Here is a 24,089-nt window from a genome sequence, read left to right as displayed (position 1 = left end):
GCGTGTTGGTGAGTAAGTCAGCCTTTCTATCAGTGTGCTTTCTTAATGCAACGCCATGGTTGACTGGGGCAGTAGTTTTATTTTTATCTGAACATCAGTAATGCACAGCTGTAAATCCAGCCTGTCGATTCTGGCCCTGGAGATTTATTGTGTTACTGGAGGTGTCTCTGGAGAAGCTGAACGTATGTGTCCCCATCATAGTCTATGCCTGATATCCACTCCAGTGCTTTTCCTGCTGACTGCCGTATCCAGTGTGTAGGAGAACAGCAGCTTGTCGAGTGAATACCCAGCCACTTTACAGGAGAGACTCAAAGTCTGACCAGGCTGTCATCATGGAACTCGGTTGAGTAAGAACAACAGCACTGCACACACCCGTAAAAGACACGTGTAGAAATATAAACGTTCAGAATGCAGACACTGAATTCAGAATGTCCTCCTTTGACACTGAAGCCATTGTAAAGATCAGTGGAAAGGTAATCAGCAAATGCATGCATTATTTCTTTGTATTACACGGCTCCTCAGATGGTCACAAAATGTTCCATTGACTTTAATGGGCCTCCCCGACGTTTGGATGTCTTGGATAATGTATAGCCTGCTGGTCAGTATCGGAAAATTAATCCCGATGGCACTTGTTGAAAGGGATTTTCACCAAATGGTGACAAAATCATTAAAAAGAGGTAACTCTAGACATCCTCTTCTCTTCATGCCACATTGAAAACCACAGACCTTTGTCTTTGTGTTGAAATTATATCTATTGAAGTCACTTATGGCTATGGTGGGATAAATGCTCAATGCCTTAAAACATTTTAAATGGAAAAAAAAGATATGTTTTGGAAAAAGGAGCTGAAGATGCTATAAAGGGAAATATAAGCAATAAATGCGATGCAAACAAATAATCATAATTGACATTTTGATTATATGAAATGGGAATAATTTGCTTTCAATATATATGATTATAAAACTGTACACATGTGCGGTAGTTTGACTTTATTCATGGAGAGGTTATGCTGTGGTCGTTTCATCTGATTTGGTAAATCCATTTGGACATAATGTGCACTCTTCTACACAGGCCTTGCTTTTCTTCAGTTGTGTTTTCTTCACGCTAAATAGACAAATGTTTGACTCATTTGATTGGTTTTACACATAGACACATAGTTCTTCGCTAAACCAGAATTTCGTCAATTCCAACTGAGTTTCACAATATTTCTAATTCGACAGATCGTTTTGTAATGCAAAATAATGTTTTATAATGGGGTAATGTGGTTTTATAATAATGGTATAGAGAATATTTTCCTGCTGGGTCTTAAACTCTGGCCAGTGGCTTCACAGACCCAGAGGCTCTGAAGTCATTGCAGTACACCTGCAACCTAACATTTGGCTATGAAGTATAGCATCGTCTCGTACTTCACATAGGCAGTGGGAAAACCACATCTTGTTTTTGTTCAGCAGTGTAGTTGTTTCTGTCACTGTGATTCACGAGCACAGTAGTACACAGCTGTGTCTTCAGGTCTCAGATTGCTCATGTGTAAAAAGACTTGTCTCTTGCTGTTGTCTCTAGTTGTTGTGAACCTTCCCTGGACAGCTTGTGAGTAATATATATAGCCACTGCCAGAGGAAAGATAAGACAACCAGTCCAGCCCTTTTCCAGCTGCTTGTCTGATCCAAGCTACATGAGGAGCACTGCTAAAGCCAGAGTACGTGCAGGTCAGTTTGTGGGAGTCTCCAGGTTTAAGAACCACTGACTCAGACTCACCCAGAGTCTGGCCTCTTCCACCTGTAAGTAAAACATATCAAATTAGAAACAAATAAGATGATAACCACAGTAGTCTTAACACAGACACTGAATTCATACAGCGCTGCATTGGATATTTATCTATAGCACATACTGTCTGGGTAGACCAAAAACACAACAGTGCACCAAATGATCCTCAGCTCCATTCTACTGATGTAGTCTCCAAAACAGCCGTTGCATACAATTTCATTTGATGGTGAGAGTATATAAGATGGTGAAGTTGGGATGACTTTGCATAGACTGCCCACGTCACGCTGGCATGGAATAAGTGACGGAGTGCTCCTCCCCTCTTTCCATTCTTCACCAGAACTTAATTATTCCACTCTTCCACTGCCACCTATTGACATAATAGGGTATTACAGGAAAAGATGTGTCGACAAGATTACTTGTAGAAACTTCAAGTTTATTCTTATATCTATCAAATCATAATAATTGCAACCTTTATGTTTATTAAAAATGTATATGCCCCATTAAAGCTGCCTTATTTAGTACTGTGAATATGTTGGGATCTCTTTGGGCTTTCAAAACTTAATTATCGACTTTGGCAAGGCAACTGGCATAAGCAGAATTTATTGGCATGTATTTAATGTTTGAATCATTCCTCTCTCTGGTGCCATTTAATAAACTGGCAATGCATGTGTTAAAATCATACTAGTATAAATGTAAGAAAAGTAAAAACAAGAAAAATCCAAAAGCAGTTGAGATGATATATTACCATATCATATTATCTCAGTGTCTTCAGGCAATACTTTCAAACTCATTGGCTGTCACGCTGGTATGCAAATGACACTGCATTGTGAATGAGAGTTTGTGAATGCAGGGCCAGCCTAGCCAGTGTCAGTTAGGTTCAGCCAGTTTTCATCATGATGTCTTTGTCGTCAGATATAAGTCAACTGTTCACAATGATGCCTGCAGGCCTTGTGGCAGGTGGCAGGCTTCTTCCTGTGCATCACTGTGGTCATTCGTGCCATTGGGATTCTAGACTATGACCACATGGGGCTGTTTTCAGCTTCCAGGCTTTTCATCTATAAGGGCATCTTGGAGGGGCCATTGGTCATGGAGGACTGGTCTGTAGTAGCTGCTCATGGAAAACCCAGACACAGTGCAGGACAGAGTGATTGACTCTCCAGGTCTCTTCACCACTGGACCAGAGGAGGTCAGAGACTGACCATAAACATCTGAAAAAACTAATATCAAATATCTCTTCCAGCACAAAGCAGAAAATCTTTTGGACATGCTTACCACTCGAGCAGGTTGCTATCAAGATTACTCACATCATGTTCATGTCTCTGCTTTGTTGTGAAGTCAGTATCTGTCAGTAGAGTCAGTGGACCAAAGTTATATCACCACAGAAATAAACTCCCTTTGCTTTGCAAACTTTGGATTGATAGAGCCAGGAAGAGGAGGAGAACCTGGTTGTCTGCTTGTAAAATACAATTATATCCACCAACATTTATCTGACACTCATGAAATACACAAAATACAGATAAATACAGACATAGCTTAGGCCAAACAAATCATTTCCATATGCGCAGACAAAATAGGCACAAGCCATCCATTCTGAACAGAATGGAAGGGGAAGGCTGGTGGGAAGAGTAAAGAAGAAAGACAGAAAGATGCTGATATTTAACAGCAAGAGGGGAACAGTGACCACCCAATGAGTAATATTAATATACATCTGGAACATCGTCACTGATAGCCATTCAAAATACCCATAGTCTATAATTGACCTACCAACTGTAACTATAGTCTATTGCCTATAGTCTATTTGTCATTTATATCCAGTTATTAGATCCACTGAGCGTTTCCCTGTCTTGTGTCTCTTGAGACATGAATGAATGTACTGTTATAGCAGGTGCCTGAAGCAGAAGCTCTGTTGTCTCTCTGTCATGAAGGGTTTTTGTGTGGCTGGTTGTATTGGTTTAACCACTGTGACTGTCTAGCACAGTAATAGACTGCAGTGTCCTCAGACTTCAGCTGGGTCATATGCAGGTAGAAATTAGAGCTGTCCTTGGATGCAGTGAATCTGCCTTGGACTGTCTGGGCTGTGCTCTTGTCAGTATTTGAATAATAGTAAATAATCCATTCCAGTCCTTTCTCTGGAGCTTGGCGGACCCAGTGCATGTTCCCAGGACTAAATCCACTGCAGGCACAAGTCAGTTTGAGAGTTCCTCCTGGAGTCACCATCACTGGCTGCTGTGACTGTGTGAGCACAATCTGACCTCTGACCACTGAAACATAAGAGAAAAGATAACAAGTTATAAATGAATTACTCTACAGTCACATTTTAGCTGGACTGAACACTAAATTCTAATAGTGGTATCATTCACTCACAGGTTGCAGATCTGAACAGTATCAGCAGCAGGACTACAGGCAGCATGGCTGGTACTGGAGTGGAACAGGGAGGATCTAAATCAAACCTGCTCTTCTCTACCTCTGTGTGGAAATAGCTGACTGTCTGACTGCTGCAGTTTAAATAGGCAAACATTCAGTAGCATCTTTGCATCTATGCACACAGCTGCTCATGTCACGGGTATAAAAGCAAGGACCCGTTCAGCTGTAAGAGTATTCATGCAAATACTCCTTAATATGACCTACATTATGTTTAAGGTGGAAACAAATAAACGTTTAAAATAACATTTCTCCTTGGGGTCCGTACACTCAACATATCATATATAGTATTTAGTGTGTTCATACACAATGGTGTTCTGTACTTTTAAATATTCTGCCCTCCTGTTTTAAGATCAATCTAAGATGGCCAGTGGCAGACCCTAAACTATTCCTTGAGAAAAATTGAGAACATTTTCAGCCATACCCTTTTGAAGAAAAGATTTGTATTTATTTCAGTGTGTGTTGGTGAGTAAGTCAGCCTTTCTATCAGTGTGCTTTCTTAATGCAACGCCATGGTTGACTGGTGCAGTCGTTTTATTTATCTGAACATCAGTAATGCACAGCTGTGAATCCAGCCTCTAGATTCTGGCCCTGGAGACTTATTGTGTTACTGGAGGTGTCTCTGGAGAAGCTGAACGTATGTGTCCCCATCATAGTCTATGCCTGATATCCACTCCAGTGCTTTTCCTGCTGACTGCCGTATCCAGTGTGTAGGAGAACAGCAGCTTGTCAGTGAATACCCAGCCACTTTACAGGAGAAACTCAAAGTCTGACCAGGCTGTCATCATGGAACTCGGTTGAGTAAGAACAACAGCACTGCACACACCCGTAAAAGACACGTGTAGAAATATAAACATTCAGAATGCAGACACTGAATTCAGAATTTCCTCCTTTGACACTTTGACGATTCACAGGAGGCTGCCAACAGCAGCAGCAGCAGCAGCAGCAGAGATGCAGGGGTCAGGGGTCAGGGGTCAGGGTTTGTGTTGGAGCTGAACTGGTGGGGGCTGAGTTGCTCTTCTGTGCTGTACTAGTCTGTACAATAGTTGAGATGCAAAGCCATGGTTTAAATGGGGCGTTTGCAGTTTGCATAAGACAAGCAACGAGGAGAGACCTAGAAACAAAAGAAATAAGGAATATACTAACTGATTACCCACAGCCAAGAACTGAAATTCTCTCAGTCACAAACACAGAGCATTTTTGGTATGTTACTGTTCGAGAGGTTTAGATTTGTTGGCCGTATTTAAGCTGATCTTTGTTTTTTTGTTTGGTGGACATTTGGCCTGTTCCCTTCACCTGCCCTCCTTTTTAACTCACTGGTTGGATCTCTGATGTGAGAGAGAACACTGCCCAGGGGCGGAGATCCCATTTCATTGTAGGGGGGGACAATACATGGGCACATTTCAGAGTGTAATTCCGGGGGGGGGGGGGACATGAAAAAATTGCTTTCACGAGAGCTAGCATAAACTGCTAAATACCGAATTCTCTTATCACATTTACAAACAGAAATTCGAAGTAATTTAAGAATTATCTAAACAGCATTGAATGTACTAACACAAAATATCTATTCACAGACAAATAATGTCCAAAGTTCAAGAGAACTTGATGCTCAAAATAAGTTATAAAACAGCTCAACAGGGAATCGAACTAGCAACCTTTTGATTATAATACAACCTCTCTACCTCCTGCACCACTGTCACTCCATGTTACAATACCAGCATAGTTCATGCACCTCAGAAAAAGATGACATTCATTTAACTTCAGATAATTTAACAAAACTGGAGAGGCACTGAGATGTAGACCTACGTTTATTAACTAGCATGAACCTGCCCCTGACAGGACAGTGTCCTAGACTGTCTAGCTAGCTATCTTAACTGTGTTAATTACTGCCATGCGTGTGTTATCGGCAAACGTTCACGTTGTCATGCCAATCCATTAATAAACGTATGTATACTTGTGCATATCGATTGGAACTTCGTAAATGGAGCCCAAACCACTTTGAGGAATAGGGGGAACATGATTTTTCAACACTTAAAAAACACATTGTTTTACATCTATAATTAGCACCGCTTGTGTCGTCGTATTTTTATTTAAAAAAAAAAAATCTAAAAAAAAAAAATACAAAAATGTCAATGATTGTTGGGGGGGGGGGGGGGGGGGGGGGGGGGCAACTTTATGGTAGGGGGGGACACGTCCCCCCCGGGATCTCCGCCTATGACACTGCCCCCTGCTGTTTTTGTTCTACACTGACAACCTCCGCTAAGATAAAGTAGCAATGTCCACCTGAGTAGTAATGTCCACCTGAAAAAAGAAAAAAAAAAATGTATGCATTCTTGAACATTGACTCTCCACATGTAAAGCAGCCAGCAGGGTTGATACAATCATGAAGTTCATGTCTGTAAGCACTGAGTGAGTGTGTGTGTCCTTATCCCTGAAGATACAGATAGATAGGGGAATGTGGGTTTTGCATGAACTCCTCCTGATAGGGAAGACTTAACTGAATGCTAGACATTTTTAATGAAAATCTTTTCCTCAAATTGTAGCCAATTGATGGTAATTGTTTTCTGAAGCACAAATAGACCAAAAAGATTTTGTATTGGCATGAGGCTTGCTGTATCACTGTGGTGATCTAGCACAGTAATACACAGCTGTGTCTTCAGGCTGCATATTCTGGCCTCGTAGAGTCACTGTCTTACTGGAGGTGTCTCTGGAGACACTGAACTTGTTTTTGAGTGAGTCTTTATTTGCTGTGCCACCACTAGTCCAGATTATATTGATCCACTCCAAGGGTTTTCCTGCTGTCTGTCGAACCCATGCTGTGTGATAGCTAGTCAGAGAATAAGAGACTTTGCAGTCGATGGTCAACTGTTGTCCTGGCTGGATTACCACTGAAGCTGGCTGTGTAAGTTCATCAGCCTGAATACCTGCTGGACAAAAAAGAAACCAAAAAAGTAACAGCAGACACATATTATTCTGTGTATTCCATGAGGAGAATCACATTATGTCATGTGTATTTGTGTTCATCCTTACAGATATGACAGTGACATACATACCATATAGAGCCCCCAAAAGCAGCAGACATGAAGGAAACATGGTGTCCTACTGACGTGAGCGGGTCGGTGACTATCTGGTCCTCTCTGCTGTTTAGAGCTCAGGAGCTGCTGAAGGATCGCAGTCACTCAGATGTGTTTGTTTTATAAGGCAGGATGGAGGACAGGGTTTGCATACAAGAGGAACTGGATGAAGAGCAGGAGCTGTGTGTGAATCTGTCTGTGTTGTGAGTGTGTGTGTTATTCACATGAGCATACTGCCCTCTAGATGTTGGCTCTTTTGAAATCTGAAGGGATCATGATCATTTAATTACTTGACATTTTTCATGATATGCATTCGTTTATATGTCCTATCTGTTACCTGCGTGCAAGGCATTATTATTCTCTCTATATATATTATCTTTAACTCTACTTTTTAATTCTTCTTACCCATCTCGCTGATTCACACACAGCTCCTGCTCTGCATCTCCATTCCTTCTTCAACCAGGTGGGGCATTAAGGACTTATAACAATAATGTATATATACAGTTCTAGCTAATGAATAGAGAGCTACAGCGAGATGGGTAAGAAGAATTAAAAAGTAGAGTTAAAGATAATATATATAGAGAGAATAATAATGCCTTGCACGCAGGTAACAGATAGGACATATAAACGAATGCATATCATGAAAAATGTCAAGTAATTAAATGATCATGATCCCTTCAGGTTTCAAAAGAGCAAACATCTTAATGCCCCACCTGGTTGAAGAAGGAATGTAGATTCATATGATTCACATGAGCTTATTTGACGGCATGTCTGTGTCAGGCTGGGTGTTCATACTAGATCATGGGCTTTTTTATGGGCTCAGACCGGGTAATTATAGTTCACTAAAACTAGCAGTAAAAATGTGAAATGTAGAGGGTAAAAATTAGTCCTACACATTTACTAGAGCAGCTGTTGGAGCGGCCTATTAAATATTCATGGCCTACCTGTACATGCGCAGTGGCTCTGTGGTAAGAGGATGCGTTTCTCAAAAGCGCTGGTGTCTAACCATCTTGGTTGAGCAGGTCACTCAAGATTAATATTCATTTTAATATATATGATAACTGAAATTCTAAGTTGGTGGGTGTTCAGTTAGGTAGGGTGAGGGTCAATCTTGTCAAACTAACACAATGTTGACAACAATAAATATCCAGCAATGGCGCTCCTAACAACCGGTCTGAAGTAGTTGTTCCAACCACCCAACTTTGTGACCATCTTTGCAATTGATCATTGGAACTATGCTTTTGAGATGCACACAATCGCTGAACGGCGGTTGTAATGTCCAAGGTTGCAACGGTGGTTAGACATCGACAGGTCAGAGAGGTCAGGGGTCAGAGACTCACCATGCTGCAGCCTTACCTGATTTGCATTTGTGAATTCTTAAACTGCACCCTTATGATGAAACAGTTAGAGAACTGCATACAGAAGCTTCATCATTGTAAATGGTGCTGAGAGCTTGTTTGTTCTGTTAAATGGTCAGAATTTGACCTGATGGCTGGAGAGAAAGTTCTATAGTTGAATGACATCTAACAGACATTGTAGATCCCCTTTCACCTTGAGAGAAAATATTTTATTCAGGTATATTAACATCTCAGTTCCCTATGTAGTGACAGATTTCAGAGTTGTTTTTGTACAGCTCTGCAGGCCCTTGTGTGTCTGTGTCCCTCGAGCACAGTAATAAACAGCTGTGTCCTCAGCTTTCAGGCTTTTCACTTGTAAGAGCAGTGTGTTGCTGTCTTTGGTGATGGAGAACTGGCCCTGGAGAGACTGGGAAAATGTTGTGCTAGTGCCTGTATCAATATACCCAATCCACTCCAGTCCCTTTCCTGGTTTCTGACGGATCCAGGACATCCAGTAGCTGCTCATGGAAAACCCAGACACAGAGCAGGACAGAGTGACTGCCTCTCCAGGTCTCTTCACCACTGGACCAGAGGAGGTCAGGGACTGGCCATAAACATCTTAAAGACAAAAAAAATCATTAAAATGAAATGACCACCAGTCTTATGAACCCTTTAGATCAGTTGTGTTTGAGGAGGGAGAGGATAATAATACTCACATGAAAAGAAGGTCAGAACAATGCCACCACCTAAAAGCATCGTTGCTTAAGTAAATATGTCCACAATGACAAGACTGAAGATATTGAGGTTATGACTCGACAATATGAATTCAGAGTCTAATAGCTATTTATAAGCCATAACCCGTGCAGTAGGGAGTGGCCTTGTTCACTGATGCAAACAGATATTTACATCTTTAGGATTTCATAAGGGAAAATAATGTCTGCACTGTCTGTCACAACAGGACTGTGAAAGGTGTAAATATACCACTCCTAAAACCTCTTATCATACAGATTTTAGTGTTCTCACAACTCTCCTTTTCTTAGCATGATGTGCTACTAAAAGCCCCAGTACATTAACATCTAAGTAGCAGTTCAATGTTCCAGTTCCGCATGCTCTTTGCTATTCTTGTTGCTAGATAGTTGATGTTTATGTAGCTTAGGCATTTAGTGGGTGCTTTATCCAAAATGACTTACAGTATTGTACATCTATAAATTTTGTAGAAGGATGTGTGCTTCCTGGGAATCAAACCCATGACATTGCTGTACCAGTTGAACCACAGGAACACTGCACCATCAGATAAGATGTTAAATAGGTTTTACACAATCTCTACCTACACAGAAAGACCACTAAGATGGGTATTTCGTGCATATTGATGGATGTATTTTGAGGACTTCAGGATTAAGATGTTAATGCACGGTGTTTATGTGAGCAGCTATGAAATTATGTTCATGTTATAAAAACGTTAATTGTGCCAGCAGACTTTTTTCTCACGATTGTTGTGTAATGGTTTGGTGACTACAACACCTTATTGCTTTATACATACCACGTGCATTTTAATTATTTATTTGAAATAAAACAGAAGTAAAAAAATTGAAAAATAGAACTCTAGAATGTAAAAGTAGATTGTTATTTCTTGTACTGCAAGGCAGTACAGTCTGTGCACTGGGCTAGTATAGCCAGTAAAAAGATGGACAGTGGGATGGAAAATAATGAGCTGAGAAGAGGAGGGGAGACTGAGGTAGACTCATGCAGAGAAGTCCATCTCAACAATACAACAATATGACTGCATGGTGTTATTGCTGTGACATGCTAGTGTTACTGGAGTGGTGGCCCAGCTGATGTTTTTGTGTGAGGAAGCAGCATGTTTGTCATGGTGTGGGGTTTCGAGTACAGTAATACACAGCTGTGTCCTCAGTCTGGAAGTTCTGGCCTTGTAAGACTACTGTGTTAGTGGAGGTGTCTCTAGTGAAACTGATCTTGCTCTTTAATGAGTCTGTGGTCCCACTTTGTCCACTATCACCACCTATCCACCCAATCCATTCCATTGTTTTCCCAGCAGAGTGGCGTATCCAGTTGTAGTAGTGACTAGCTGAAAACCCTGAAATCTTACAGGAGAGGGAGAATGACTCCCCTGGTTTCACATCCATATGACCTGGCTGGATGAGCTAAATACCATGAACACCTGTAAAGAGGATAGTAGGGAGTTATTGAAACATGTAGAAATAATGATTTACTCTTTAGATTTTACTGATTTTATCTTGTGTCTTTAGCTCACAGGTAACGACTGCCAGCAGCAGCAGTAGAGATGAAGTCATCATGGTTATGATGAAAGCTGAGCTGCTCTTCTGAGTTCTCCAGAGTCCAGAACCTTCTGAAGATCTGAAGCCAAACAAGAAGTTTTATATGAGAGGGAGGGAGAGGGGGAGGGAGGAAGACAGACAGCTGGAGACAAGAGTTGAGGAAGTAATTAGTGGATCATTCTGTGTCATGCATTACATTACATGCACATAAATTAAATTATCGAATAAAGATCATATTTTGAACGGTTGTAATTACACAATGTTTAGATCAAATAAAGACTTGACATTATTGACTCCTACCTCCTATGAATTCAGAGTTAGTATCAAAATGAATGAGCACATCCTACATATGGGTTAGATGCTTTCATACTGCAGATAATCACTGTTGCTTTGATTGTTTTAAATGTTAATCTACAATTCATCAGTATTGAAACATGGTTAGGGACATGAAATATCCTTCCTTGACATGATAGTATGTCTGAATCATCCATCTTATGAGCACACCGGCTGATTACTGTGAGAAAATAGCTCACCCACCTGTACTGTACATAATGGTGATTTACACTAAATTACACTTTCATGCTTTTAGAAGAATATCTCAAATTTAGAATAATATTCTCTTCTCCTAATTTGAACAGAGACTTTGTACTTAGAATCAGTTAAAATGAATGTGTATGTAGGCCTACTGGATTTGATATCATTGCTTACTTTATTGTTTTGGTGTCGGTTTTGTGGTATTACCTTGGAATATGATTTATTTTAATCAATTTCAACATAATACATTATTACTAAGAGATGTCAAGGCACATGGACTGACTTTGTGATATTATGCTTGCATACACTGATTCACTTGCAGCTTCACTGTAATGAAAGACATGTAACATTTGTATCTGATTTCAGGTTAATGAATGTTTCATTGTGTGGTGTTGAGTAGTTCATGGAAATGTCCCCATATTCTACATCTCTGACGCCACCTGCTGTCCAACATGGGGCAAGCAAGGCATAAGACTGTAAAACTGTGTTTTTGAACAGACAGTCACAGTTCAGTGCCCCTGTTTTCACTGTGAGTTTTTGTTCATCTCTCCAGACTCTTCTGTCACTGTGGGTGTCGGGCACAGTAATACACAGCCGTGTCCTCAGTCTTCAGGCTGTTCATCTGCAGATACACCTGGCTCTTGCTGTTGTCTCTGGATATGGTGAACCTTCCCTTGACAGCAGTAGAGTCATACATTTCACTTCCAGCCCAGTATGAGATAGATGCAACCCAATCCAACCCTTTTCCAGGTACTTGTCTGATCCAAGCCATCCAGTAATCCCCGAATGTAAAACCAGAGGCTGTGCAGGTCAGTTTATGGGATTCTCCAAGATTTACCATCACCGATTCAGATTCTGTCAGTGTTTGACTTTTTGAGCCTGTTGATATGTATAAAACATTAGTGGAATTATATCAGAGAGAAAGCATAGAGTAGTAAGAACAAGCAAATACTTACCAACTATGGCCATGAGGGAGAGGACCATGGAACACCAGACAGTACTAAAATTCATTGCAAATGAGATGCCATATACTGTATGCAACTTCAAAATCACAAATGCACTGTTCAAAAGAAGACAGCAAAATATGTGTTAGCAAAGGCCTGGACTGAGGGAGGAGTTTGCATAACCCCTCCTCTTAGACCAGACATGTATTTAATATTAAGTGACATTTCGTTTCTTATCTATCAGTTTTGTTTGTTGAGTTTGTGTGTTTGAGAGCGTTCACCCCCTCTAGAGGCGGATTGGGAGACTGAAGGGAAGCCTAATTGGGAGGCTGTAAGAGACAGTGATACGGTACCTGGGTGTGGTTGAAGGGGCACGTGTTTTTGACTCTGTGTGGTGCCAGGATCAGGCTTTTTTTTTTTTTTCAGTTTTGTAGCACAAACCCTTGTTTAAAGCAATAAATGGCTTCAGAGCCAACTTAGAACCTCAACCTTATGCGTCAATGGTATTTTGTCTATAGCCTGTGTTGGCTGATCAACAAGTTAAAAAAATGTAATGGCGGGTTATTTATAGTTTTAATCAACACAGTGAGCCTAATACTTTCGATTACAGTTGATTACCTGTTTTGAGCTATCTGTTGTCCTGTCCTATCTGAGAACCCTGCCTTTCTTATCACTATGGTGCCTCCTAGAGTTAGCAGGACAGCACAGAAATACAATACGCTGTGTGTTTTATCCATATTTACCTCTGCTGGCAGATGTACACATGGCGGCCAAAGAGCATATTTTAACACATGCATACATACATACATACATACATACATACACACAGTACGTACACACATTTACACACACACACACGTGCACACACACACCAGGAAACCTGGGTAAAGAGGGATAAAATCCTGGCCAGCCCTCAGAGTATCGATAATAGAAATCCATCTGATAGGAATTCACATGAATTACTAATTTATACCTTGCACGTGCATCAATTTCTAAGCTCAAATTCAATGAAAATGTCAATGAATATATATATATATATACACTATTATAGTGTATGACAAGCACTGATTTAGGGTAAACAGAGGACAATGATTAAGATGGATAAAATGATGCACAGAGGTTTGATATCCTTCCTTTGCATCCTTCACTGTTTTAAACTTCATCACCATGTAGACATTTGTGTTTGTTTTTGCTGGATATTTTCTGAAGTACTCCAGAATTTAGGCACATGGTTCTTGTGCAGCTGCTTCACCAGCTTCAGTCACTGTGCCTGTCGTGCACAGTAGTAAACAGCAGTGTCCTCTGCTTTCAGACTCTTGGCCTCTAAGTACTGCATGCTGGTGGGGAGGTCTTCAGTCAGGGTGAACTGGCCCTTCAGAGACTCTGCATAATCAACTGATCCAGAGTTCATCGCTCCAATCCACTCCAGGTTCCCTCCTGGTTTCTGTCTGATCCAGTGCATCCAGTATCCTCTCATGTCAAATCCAGATATTTTACAGGAGATCTTAACTGTCCCTCCTGGTGTCTTCACTTGAGCAGGAGACTGATCTAGTCTGATCTCATCACAGATAATACCTGGAAAATAATATGTACAACAGTGGTTACTTTGTATGCAATGCCAGAGGTGAATGTTACAATATTATACATGGTACTGTTTTGTGTAGTGTTACATCCACATTACCTTGCCCAAATAGAAGTATGAAAATGAAATGGTAAAATGTTTTTCTGTTCATTCTTCTATCTAAATGTATACTGTAGCTGTTCCTGCAAGACAATCAAAGGGAATGGGGAATGAGAATAGAGCAAGGGCAGTTATAAAGGAGTGAAGTGAAGCATGACTTTGCATAGACAGCCCTCTTGACTTTCATAAAGGGGAATAGAGGCTCTCCACATTTAGATGTCGTTGATCTCACAAAGTTTCTTATTCTCAAGCATTGGCCTTTTCACTGGTTAGAAGTCACTGTTTTGACTTGTTTCATTAAATGGCTTGCATTTTATTTTGCTTTATTCCATTCTCTTGGCTGAGCTTACAAACATTTCAACTGATATGTTAATTCCGCTGCTCTTACTATTAAAATATATTAAAATGAAACGGTAATAGTTGATATTAGTTAATATCTATCATTGATTCATTCATTGTCTTTATTGTAGAAACTCGTGCCCAATTAAATCTTCTCTAGTTTGAAGAAGGACAATACAAGTGATGACCATTTTAATAATTCACACTTTTCCCTTCTTGCAGGCTGTACTCCGGTGGTTAAAGAAGGTTGATAGCCTGCAATAGCTCACCAGTGGTAGTGACACCTTCTCTATTTCAGAGAGCCCCATTTGTTTTCCACTTAGCCGTCACTGACAGATTGACAGCAGAGTGTTACGCAGTAGCTCAGACTTCACAGCAGTGTGTTCTGATGAGTTAAAAAGGTAAATGAGAGTTTTCATAGGCTGCCCTCTACCAGCTGAAATAAGTACTGCAGCGTTGATTGGCCAAGAGGGGGCAAGAGGGACTAGTGATTCCAGCGCAGTTTGGATTTTACACTCTCTGAATATTTATTTCACTGTCACTTTATTTTAATGCTATTTACCCCCGGAAATGTAATATGCTGAGTAATTGTCTACACTGTGCTTAAACATGGTTAATTAATTCTACTCAAGAATTTATATTGTTTATATTGTGTCAGTCAAGTTTTTGCACAGGTCCTCTACTGGTTGGTATCACAGTGGTCGCCTGGCACAGTAATAGACAGCTGAGTCTTCAGTCTGCAGGTTCTGCCCTCTCAGAGTCACTGTGCTGCTGGAGGGATCTTTAGAGATGCTGAACTTGCTCTTCAGGGAATCTGCCTTGTAAATATCTCCATTCTCCCATATGTCTGTTATCCACTCCAGTGTTTTCCCTGCAGGCTGTCGAACCCATGCCGTCACATAGCTACAGCATTCAGTAAGAGAATATCCAGACACCTTACAGGGGATGGTGAGAGGGTCCCCAGGCTTAATTACTATGGAGCTGGGCTGAGTGAGCTCAACATCCGACTGAACATCTAAACAAAGAAATAAACAAAAAAACAATCAAGTTATTAGTTGCATGCATGCATTTATTACATAAAGATAATGTAATGTAATGGTACACTGATGGCTGTATTGTTTTTGCTAGTCTAGCCTCCAGAGAGACTCACAGGATGCAGCTGTCAGCAACAGTAAGACACTGGTGGGAACCATAACGTGTGCTGGTGTCAAGCTGTTACAGCTCAACTGAGGCAGAGGAAGAGGACGCTGCTCCTTTATGTGGACTGTTTCATCAGGGCTTTATACACAGGGAATGGGATCAGACAAGATCCATCCAATGGCAGAGGGGAAAAATAACCAGAATCTGAGTTGCAAATTCAAACTGTGATGATTATGACTATGCAGAACTCAAACGATGATGTCATCACAAGGGGATCTGGGGCGTTATAATGTCTCAACATGTTGATGAAGGCAATAGGGGTCTGATTTTTGGCTGTAACTGTACAGTACAGTATAACACGTGTGTGTTGCTGTGAGTTGTTCGTGCAATAAAAACTGACTGCAGTCAGCCTTGTTGTTGTTACCAGTAATGTACTGAACTGCAGATATATTTTCTTTTCGTCAGTCCACCACTCCACGAGCACCACAGCTTATTTTAACGGCACCGCTGAAACACTCAGACAAAGGGATGCAAGTGGCATGAAAGGGATAAAGACGCTAATTTTGTCTACTTGGGCTCAGTAAGCAATGTCACATTAATGTCACACTATTGTGCCATTGAAAGTCAGCTATTGTGATGTTTGATGTCTGGATGTGGCATGTTTCAATGCAATAGTTATGATGAGTTTTTTTAATGAAAGGCTGAAGTGTATCGTCACAGTAGACAAAAGATTGGTGGGTAAATAAATAAATAATTTATGAATAAATAAATACTAAGGTGAAAAAATAATTATGACAACATTTATGATTGAGTTTTTTTTTTTTTTTACAAGGAAAGGTCATGTATTTTGGTCCTATCTGAACTGCAGTTACACTTTGTCCCCTGATCCGTAAACATGGAATGTGTTTTTGTGCTGCACTTAAGCTTCATCTCTCACTGTGGCTATCGAGCACAGTATTACACAGCAGAGTCTTCGGTTTTCAGGCTGTTCATCTGTAGGTAGCTCTGCTTCCTGCTGTTGTCTCTGGAAATTGTGAACCTTCCCTGAATGGACTGAGCGTAGTATGTAGTACTACTTGATGTGGGGTGAATTTGAGCCAGCCACTCCAGCCCTTTTCCTGGACCTTGTCTGATCCACGCTATCCAAGGATCACTGCTAAAGCCAGAGTACGTGCAGGTCAGTTTGTGGGAGTCTCCAGGATTAAGAACTACAGGCTCAGATTCAGTCAGAGTCTGACCCCTGGAATCTGCAGACAAAGACCAAATCAATCAGATTAGCTCGAAAATGGTCTACAATTTAATAAAACAAAGAAATAAAAATGAGTGGCTCTTACCTGCAACGTATATTGCTATTAGGACAAACACAGTTAACATGTTCATGTTGTCACAGTTGTTGTCTTTCTCGTATGCAGTGCCGGTGCCCCATGGGCTATATATCCACACTCTTGATTTGTGCGTGAACTCTCCCCGTTTGGGATGGCTAATTAGGATTCAGCAGAAAGAGTAGGAGGAGACATCTTGTCAGATGTCAGATAAACAGATGGCAGAAAGTCTTGGGTAAAAACGCCCTCGAGAGACTTGAAATGGAGATTGTGCAATCATTTTAGATGACAAACACTTTTGGAATGCATGAAAAGCTCATTTTTGACCGTTATATTTCAAAGGCCTCTAAGTAGATCCCCATAATACAGTCCCTTTGTGGTACAACCTTACAGCTTCATAAACTATTGAAGAGGATGTTATTGAGGAGGGATTCTACGTAGTTATCAACAGACCATTGGTTTCTACTGTCTATATATTGTGAGTGTTATTATATGAGTCTGTATTGACCTTAGCAGGAGAACACAATGTTGGCGATAGTTTGATAGTTGTGTGTAAATCAGAGCCATTCTGTAGTGTCACACAGGTGATGTCATATCTGCACATGCACACGTGTTGTATGCACCGTTTGGTGTAGGACCATGATTCATGATGGGACAGGTATCTGTGCAGATATATGGATTAATGTTCTCTGACTGGCATGTCAACTAATGTATAATCACGTATCAAACTGGTGTTTGAGTACTAGCTAAATCTATGTCTCATCGCTCATTTTGTGCTTCAGTTCAGTTCAGTTCTCCAGTTCATGCTGTTCATATGCAGATACATCTGACTCTTGCTGTTGTCTCTGGGGATGGTGAACCTTCCTTAATCAGCATCTGAGTAGTGTTTAGAGGTCATCTGTATGCATCTGAGTAGTGTTTAGAGGTCATCTGTATGCATCTGAGTAGTGTAGTGTTTAGAGGTCATCTGTATGTATATGAGTAGTGTTTAGAGGTCATCTGTATGCATCTGAGTAGTGTTTAGAGGTCATCTGTATGTATATGAGTAGTGTTTAGAGGTCATCTGTATGCATCTGAGTAGTGTTTAGAGGTCATCTGTACGTATGCAGCCCATTCCAAGCCTTTTCCAGGGGTTCGTCTGATTTAAGCAATGAAACAATGGCCACCAAACCCAGTGTACATGCAGGTCAGTCTGTGAGAGGTTGGCGTCGTGAGTCATTCCTCCATACTCACCTTTCAGACAGAGAGTTATGAGAATGATCTCAGTCACAAATGGAATCATCGTGGTGTCAACAATATGATTGAGAATGCAAAAAAAGCGTGGATAAATACAGTTCAGAAGTAGACAGAGATTTTAACACTGGGCAATTTAATGGTTAGTCATGTTAAAAAGGAAAACTTCTTTTGCAGTATGACATGTTTTACTTCTTTCCTGTTTATGAAAATACAGTATTAACTCACAAATATAATAAGATGGCTGGCTTTTGACACCTAGGGAATTAACACATTTCATCTGTCCAACAATTCTCATACATTTTTATTCTGCACAAACTTTACACACAGCAAGCACAACAATGTGTTATGATGAGTTGAAGGGGAGGGTTCGTTTGCACCGGCTGCCCTCTGGTGGCTGAAATAATTCTTGTTGTGACGTTTGGTGCAGGGCTCACTGAGGAGACCATCAGATACCGGCGATGACAGCACAGTTTGTCCTTGGATTGGACAGGAGTATGGAGTCCATCGTGTTACACTATCTAGCCATCTTCGTTCTGTGATTTTGTGGCCTGTTTGGTGAATATAAGGCACTTTATAACCGATTTATTATTGTGTTAAATTCGAGCGTTTTGTAAAATTTGCATGTATTTATAAAGAAACAATATGAGCTTCTTTGTATGAATGTACTTCCCATTTATTTGAAAAGTTGTGTGAAATATGCATGTATGTTAAAAATGTAGGATTACTAGTTAAATAAATAAATAAGCAGGATAAAAATAACAACTGCAGCGATGGTCATAATAAATACATGCTTGCATCATTATTCATACATGATTGTAATTATAATAATTATAACAGTGTGACATGATGTTCTCCATATTCCCCCATTGGTGTTGGCTCTTTTGGGGAGGGTTCTGTATCCTGGTCCAAAACGCATCAATTCTGTCTCATCGTACTAGAAATTGAGGCAGTGAACGTCATACAATGTTGTAGAACTGATCTGACCCATGACATCTTTCTCTCATTCATTCAGACAGGTCCTAACCCTGATTATACGCTGATATTTCAATAATGGTTCTGTGTTAAATCTTTTTGAAAAGGAGCCTCCGGGGAGGTTTGTGTTCTGCTATGGTGATGTTTTGCTACACGGTGAGTATCGGGCACAGTAGTACACAGCCGAGTCTTCAGTCTGCAGGCTCTGTCCCAGTAGAGTCACTGTGCTGCTGGAAGTGTCTCTGGAGACGCTGAACTTGCTCTTCAGTTTGTCACTGTGATGTGTGCTCCCATCATAGCATATGAGTGCAATCCACTCCAGTGCTTTACCAGCAGGTTGTTTTATCCAGCCGGTACAGTAGCTTGAATCACTGAGTGAATACCCAGAAACACCACAGGACAGGGTCAATACTTGGCCTGGCTGTATGGTCACAGAACTTTGCTGATTGAGCTGAACTTGACAATAGACACCTGTGAAAACAAATAAGATCATTACATGCAAAGAAAATCAAAGATTTGAATGAAGGATTACTCGTTAAAAAGATATGAGTAACTCACACGAGATATTAACCAGCAGCAGTAAGAGGAGAGATGTAGGAAACATGATGTGTCTTCAAGATCAGCAGGTAAGAGCCGCCACTCTGACCTTGAGCTGTTTGAGTGACAGGGATACTCGTGCTTCACATTAAATACAGAGAGGGCAGGGTGAGGCTGGTGGCATTTGAATATTGTGACAAGACAGAATAGAAAGGCCAAGCATGTTTGGTTACTTCAGTGACACACCCGTTAACAAATAAATCATGTCACATTTAACTATTTCCAATTAAACAGATTTTGAAATGTCATGTCACATCAGAATGTGAATGACATGTATAATGTCATATAATGGCATTGCAACCATCCTTATAAACATATGAACATGTCCATAGCTTTTTATAACCACCTTTATAACATGTTATAGTGTGGTAGAGGCCCTTATGTGATCTATAATAACCTATAATGCATTAAAATCTTTCCTATTTTCCAAAGGTTATCATAGTAATGCATTCTAATATTTCATATTATACTTATTCACAATCAAATATAATAAATAGTAAATGGGGTTTACTTCAAAATATATTATTGAATTTCTAACAACTAATCCCAACACATATACTGAAACATTTTAAAGCATTACTGTGAATATTAGGCAAAGAGAGTATAATGTGCGTGCCTTTATGTGGTGTATTTAATGATGCAACACAGTTTGACAGGATCATTCAGGGCTTTCTTTCACGCTATTCTGCTTAAAGGCATAATCAGTGGGTGACATTCAGAATTGTTTGCGCGATTGCAATTGTTTTATAATGGTTTGGTGTTGTAACTCAAGAAGTTTTAATATATTAATATTTTTCATACATATATATTGGCCAAGAGGGGGCAAGAGGGACTAGTGATGTCAGCACAGTTTGGGTGCTGCGGCCTGATTTGCATTTGTGAATTCTTAAACTGCACAAATATGATGAAACAGTTAGAGAACAGCATACAGTAGCATCATCATTGTAAATGGTGCTGAAAGAGTGTTGATGTGCATTACCAGATACAAACAAATCACAACTGGGGCCTAAAGTTTTAGCTTTTGCAAGCTTTTGCCAGAGTTTGTTCTGATAAATGGTCAGAATTTGACCTGATGGCTGGAGAGAAAGCTCTATTGTTGAGTATATCTAACACATTGTAGATCCCCTTTCATCTTGAGAGAAAATATTTGATTCAGGTATATTAACATCTCAGTTCCCTGTGTAGTGACAGATTTCAGAGTTGTTTTTGTACAGCTCTGCAGGCCCTTGTGTGACTGTGTGTCTCGAGCGCAGTAATAAACAGCTGTGTCCTCAGCTTTCAGGCTTTTCACTTGTAAGTGCAGAGTGTTGGTGTCTTTGGTGATGGAGAACTGGCCCTGGAGAGACTGGGCAAAATTTGTGCTAGTGCCACCACCAATATACCCAATCCACTCCAGTCCCTTTCCTGGTTTCTGACGGATCCAGTGCATCCAGTAGCTGCTCATGGAAAACCCAGACACAGTGCAGGACAGAGTGACTGCCTCTCCAGGTCTCTTCACCAATGGACCAGAGGAGGTCAGAGACTGGCCATAAACATCTTAAAGACAAAAAAAATCGTTAAAATGAAATTACCACCAGTCTTATGAACCCTTTAGATCAGTTGTGTTTGAGGAGGGAGAGGATGATAATACTCACATGAAAAGAAAGTCAGAACAATGCCACCACCTAAAAGCATCATTGCTTCAGTAAATGTGTCCACAATGACAAGACTGAAGATATTGAGGTTATGACTCGACAATATGAATTCAGTGTTTAATAGCTATTTATAAGCCATAACCCGTGCAGTAGGGAGTGGCCTTGTTCACTGATGCAAACAGATATTTACATCTTTAGGATTTCATAAGGAAAAATAATGTCTTCATGTCACAACGGGACTGCGAAAGGTGTAAATGTGCCCACTCCTAAAACCTCTTATTACACAGATGTCAGTGTTTTCACAACTCTCATTTTCCTAGCATGATGTGCTAAATACACAATCTCTACGTACACAGAACAAATAAAGACCATTAGGATGGGTATTTCATGCGTATTGATGGATGTATTTTGAGGACTTCAGGATTAAGGTGTTAATGCAAGATGTTTTTGTGAACAGCTATACAATTATATATGTTATAAAAACATAATTGTGCCAGCAGACTTTTTTGTCACAATTGTTGTATAATGGTTGGTGTTGTAACTCAAGAAGTTTTAATATATTAATATTATTCATACATATATGTTGCAACAAAGAATGTTGATAGCCTGCAATAGCTCACCAGTGGTAGTGACACCTTCTCTATTTCAGAGAGCAGCATTTGTTTTCCACACAGCCGTCACTGACAGTTTGACAGTAGAGTGTTACGCAGTAGCTCAGACTTCACAGCAGTGTGTTCTGATGAGGAGTTAAAAAGGTGAATGAGAGTTTTCATAGGCTGCCCTCTACCAGCTGAAATAAGTACTGCAGCGTTGATTGGCCAAGAGGGGGCAAGAGGGACTAGTGATGTCAGCACAGTTCGGGCTTGGTTTGGATAGGTACATGGAGCCCACCCATTTCACATTTTCTGAATATTTATTTCACTTTATTTTAATGCTATTTACCCCCGGAAATGTAATATGCTGAGTAATTGTCTACACTGTGCTTAAACATGTTTAATTAATTCTACTCGAGCATTTATATTGTGTCAGTAAAGTTTTTGCTCAGGTCCTCTACTGGTTGGTATCACAGTGGTCGCCTGGTACAGTAATAGACAGCTGAGTCTTCAGTCTGCAGGTTCTGCCCTCTCAGAGTCACTGTGCTGCTGGAGGGATCTTTAGAGATGCTGAACTTGCTCTTCAGGGAATCTGCCTTGTAAATATGTCCATTCTCCCATATGTCTGTTATCCACTCCAGTGTTTTCCCTGCAGGCTGTCGAACCCATGCCGTCGCGTAGTTACAGCATGAAGTAAGAGAATATCCAGACACCTTACAGGGGATGGTGAGAGGGTCCCCAGGCTTAATTACTATGGAGCTGGGCTGAGTGAGCTCAACATCCGACTGAACATCTAAACAAAGAAATAAACAAAAAACAATCAAGTTATTAGTTGCATGCATTCATTACATAAAGATAATGTAATGTAATGGTAGACTAATGGCTGTATTGTTTTTGCTAGTCAACCCTCCAGAGAGACTCACAGGATGCAGCTGTCAGCAACAGTAAGACACTGGTGGGAACCATAATGTGTGCTGATGTCAAGCTGTTACAGCTCAACTGAGGCAGATGAAGGGGACGCTGCTCCTTTATGTGGACTGTTTCATCAGGGCTTTATACACAGGGAATGGGATCAGACAAGATCATCCAATGGCAGAGGGGAAAAATAACCAGAATCTGAGTTGCAAATTCAAACTGTGATGATTATGACTATGCAGAATTCAAACGATTATGTCTGGGGCTTCATAATGTCTCAACATGTTGATGAAGGCAATAGGGGTCTGATTTTTTGGCTGTAACTGTACAGTACAGTATATACCTGTAATGTACTGAACTGCAGATATATTTTCTTTATATCAGTCCACCACTCCTTGAGCACCACAGCTTATTTTAACGGCACCGCTGAAACACTCAGACAAAGGGATGCAAGTGGCATTAGAGATGTAGACGCTAAAATTGTGTACTTGAACTCAGTAAGCAATGTCACATTATTGTGCCATTGAAAGTCAGCTATTGTGATGTTTGATGTCTGGATGTGGCATGTTTCAATGCAATAGTTATGATGAGTTTTTTTAATGAAAGGCTGAAGTGTATCGTCACAGTAGACAAAAGATTGGTGGGTAAATAAATAAATAATTTATGAATAAATAAATACTAAGGTGAAAAAATTATTATGACAACATTTATGATTGAGTTTTTTTTAGCTGTAACTGTACAGTACAGTATATACCTGTAATGTAGATATTTTATTTTTATCAGTCCACCACTCCACAACTTAACGGCACCGCTGAAACACTCAGACAAAGGGATGCAAGTGGCATGAAAGGGATAAAAGACGCTAATATTGTGCTCAGTACGCAATGTCACATGTGATGTTTGATGTCTGGATGTGGCATGTTTCAATGCAATAGTTATGATGTGAGTTTGTGAGTTTCTTCAATGAAAGGCTGAAGTGTATCGTCACAGTAGATAAAAGATTGGTGGGTAAATAAATAAATAATTAATGAATAAATAAACACTAAGGTGAACAAATAATACTTTGCGTTATGCGAGAACATTTATCATTTTTTTTTACAAGGAAAGGTTGTGTATTTTGGTCCTATCTGAACTGCAGTAAAAAAAAAATCACATGTGTTCTTGTGCTGCACTTAAGCTTTAACTCTCACTGTGGCTATCAAGCACAGTAGTACACAGCAGAGTCTTCGGTTTTCAGGCGGTTCATCTGTAGGTAACTCTGCTTCTTGCTGTTGTCTCTGGAAATTATTAA

General features: G+C 40.3%; 1 protein-coding gene and 4 gene segments (V, D, J or C); all 5 read right to left on the bottom strand.

The window, feature by feature from the left end:
* The window catches only part of LOC122129008 (immunoglobulin gamma-1 heavy chain-like), a 36,696-nt gene extending 15,311 nt beyond the window's left edge, over nt 1–21,385 (bottom strand). Inside the window, exons 1-3 of the mRNA XM_042704053.1 lie at nt 21,291–21,385; nt 9,008–9,212; nt 1,468–1,569 (exon numbers count right to left, since the gene is read on the bottom strand). Of these exons, the coding sequence (XP_042559987.1) occupies nt 1,468–1,569; nt 9,008–9,212; nt 21,291–21,333 (350 nt within the window). The 5' untranslated portion in view covers nt 21,334–21,385. The remainder of the gene's footprint in view (nt 1–1,467; nt 1,570–9,007; nt 9,213–21,290) is intronic.
* On the bottom strand, nt 3,665–4,285 carry LOC122129011. The segment is given in 2 exon segments: nt 3,665–4,023; nt 4,127–4,285. Coding segments are annotated over 2 exon segments (498 nt in total).
* On the bottom strand, nt 6,785–7,362 carry LOC122129019. The segment is given in 2 exon segments: nt 6,785–7,107; nt 7,237–7,362. Coding segments are annotated over 2 exon segments (348 nt in total).
* LOC122129016 lies at nt 15,073–15,582 on the bottom strand. The segment is given in 2 exon segments: nt 15,073–15,404; nt 15,540–15,582. Coding segments are annotated over 2 exon segments (366 nt in total).
* A 651-nt stretch (nt 21,386–22,036) lies between the features above and the next one.
* Nucleotides 22,037–22,854, bottom strand: LOC122129015. The segment is given in 2 exon segments: nt 22,037–22,676; nt 22,807–22,854. Coding segments are annotated over 2 exon segments (366 nt in total).
* Nucleotides 22,855–24,089: the final 1,235 nt, after the last annotated feature.

The sequence above is a fragment of the Clupea harengus genome, unplaced genomic scaffold (genome assembly GCF_900700415.2).
Source record: "Clupea harengus unplaced genomic scaffold, Ch_v2.0.2, whole genome shotgun sequence".
Taxonomy (NCBI): domain Eukaryota; kingdom Metazoa; phylum Chordata; class Actinopteri; order Clupeiformes; family Clupeidae; genus Clupea; species Clupea harengus.
Note: the sequence above shows the minus strand (reverse complement) of the source record. Positions and strands in the feature narration are given on the sequence as shown.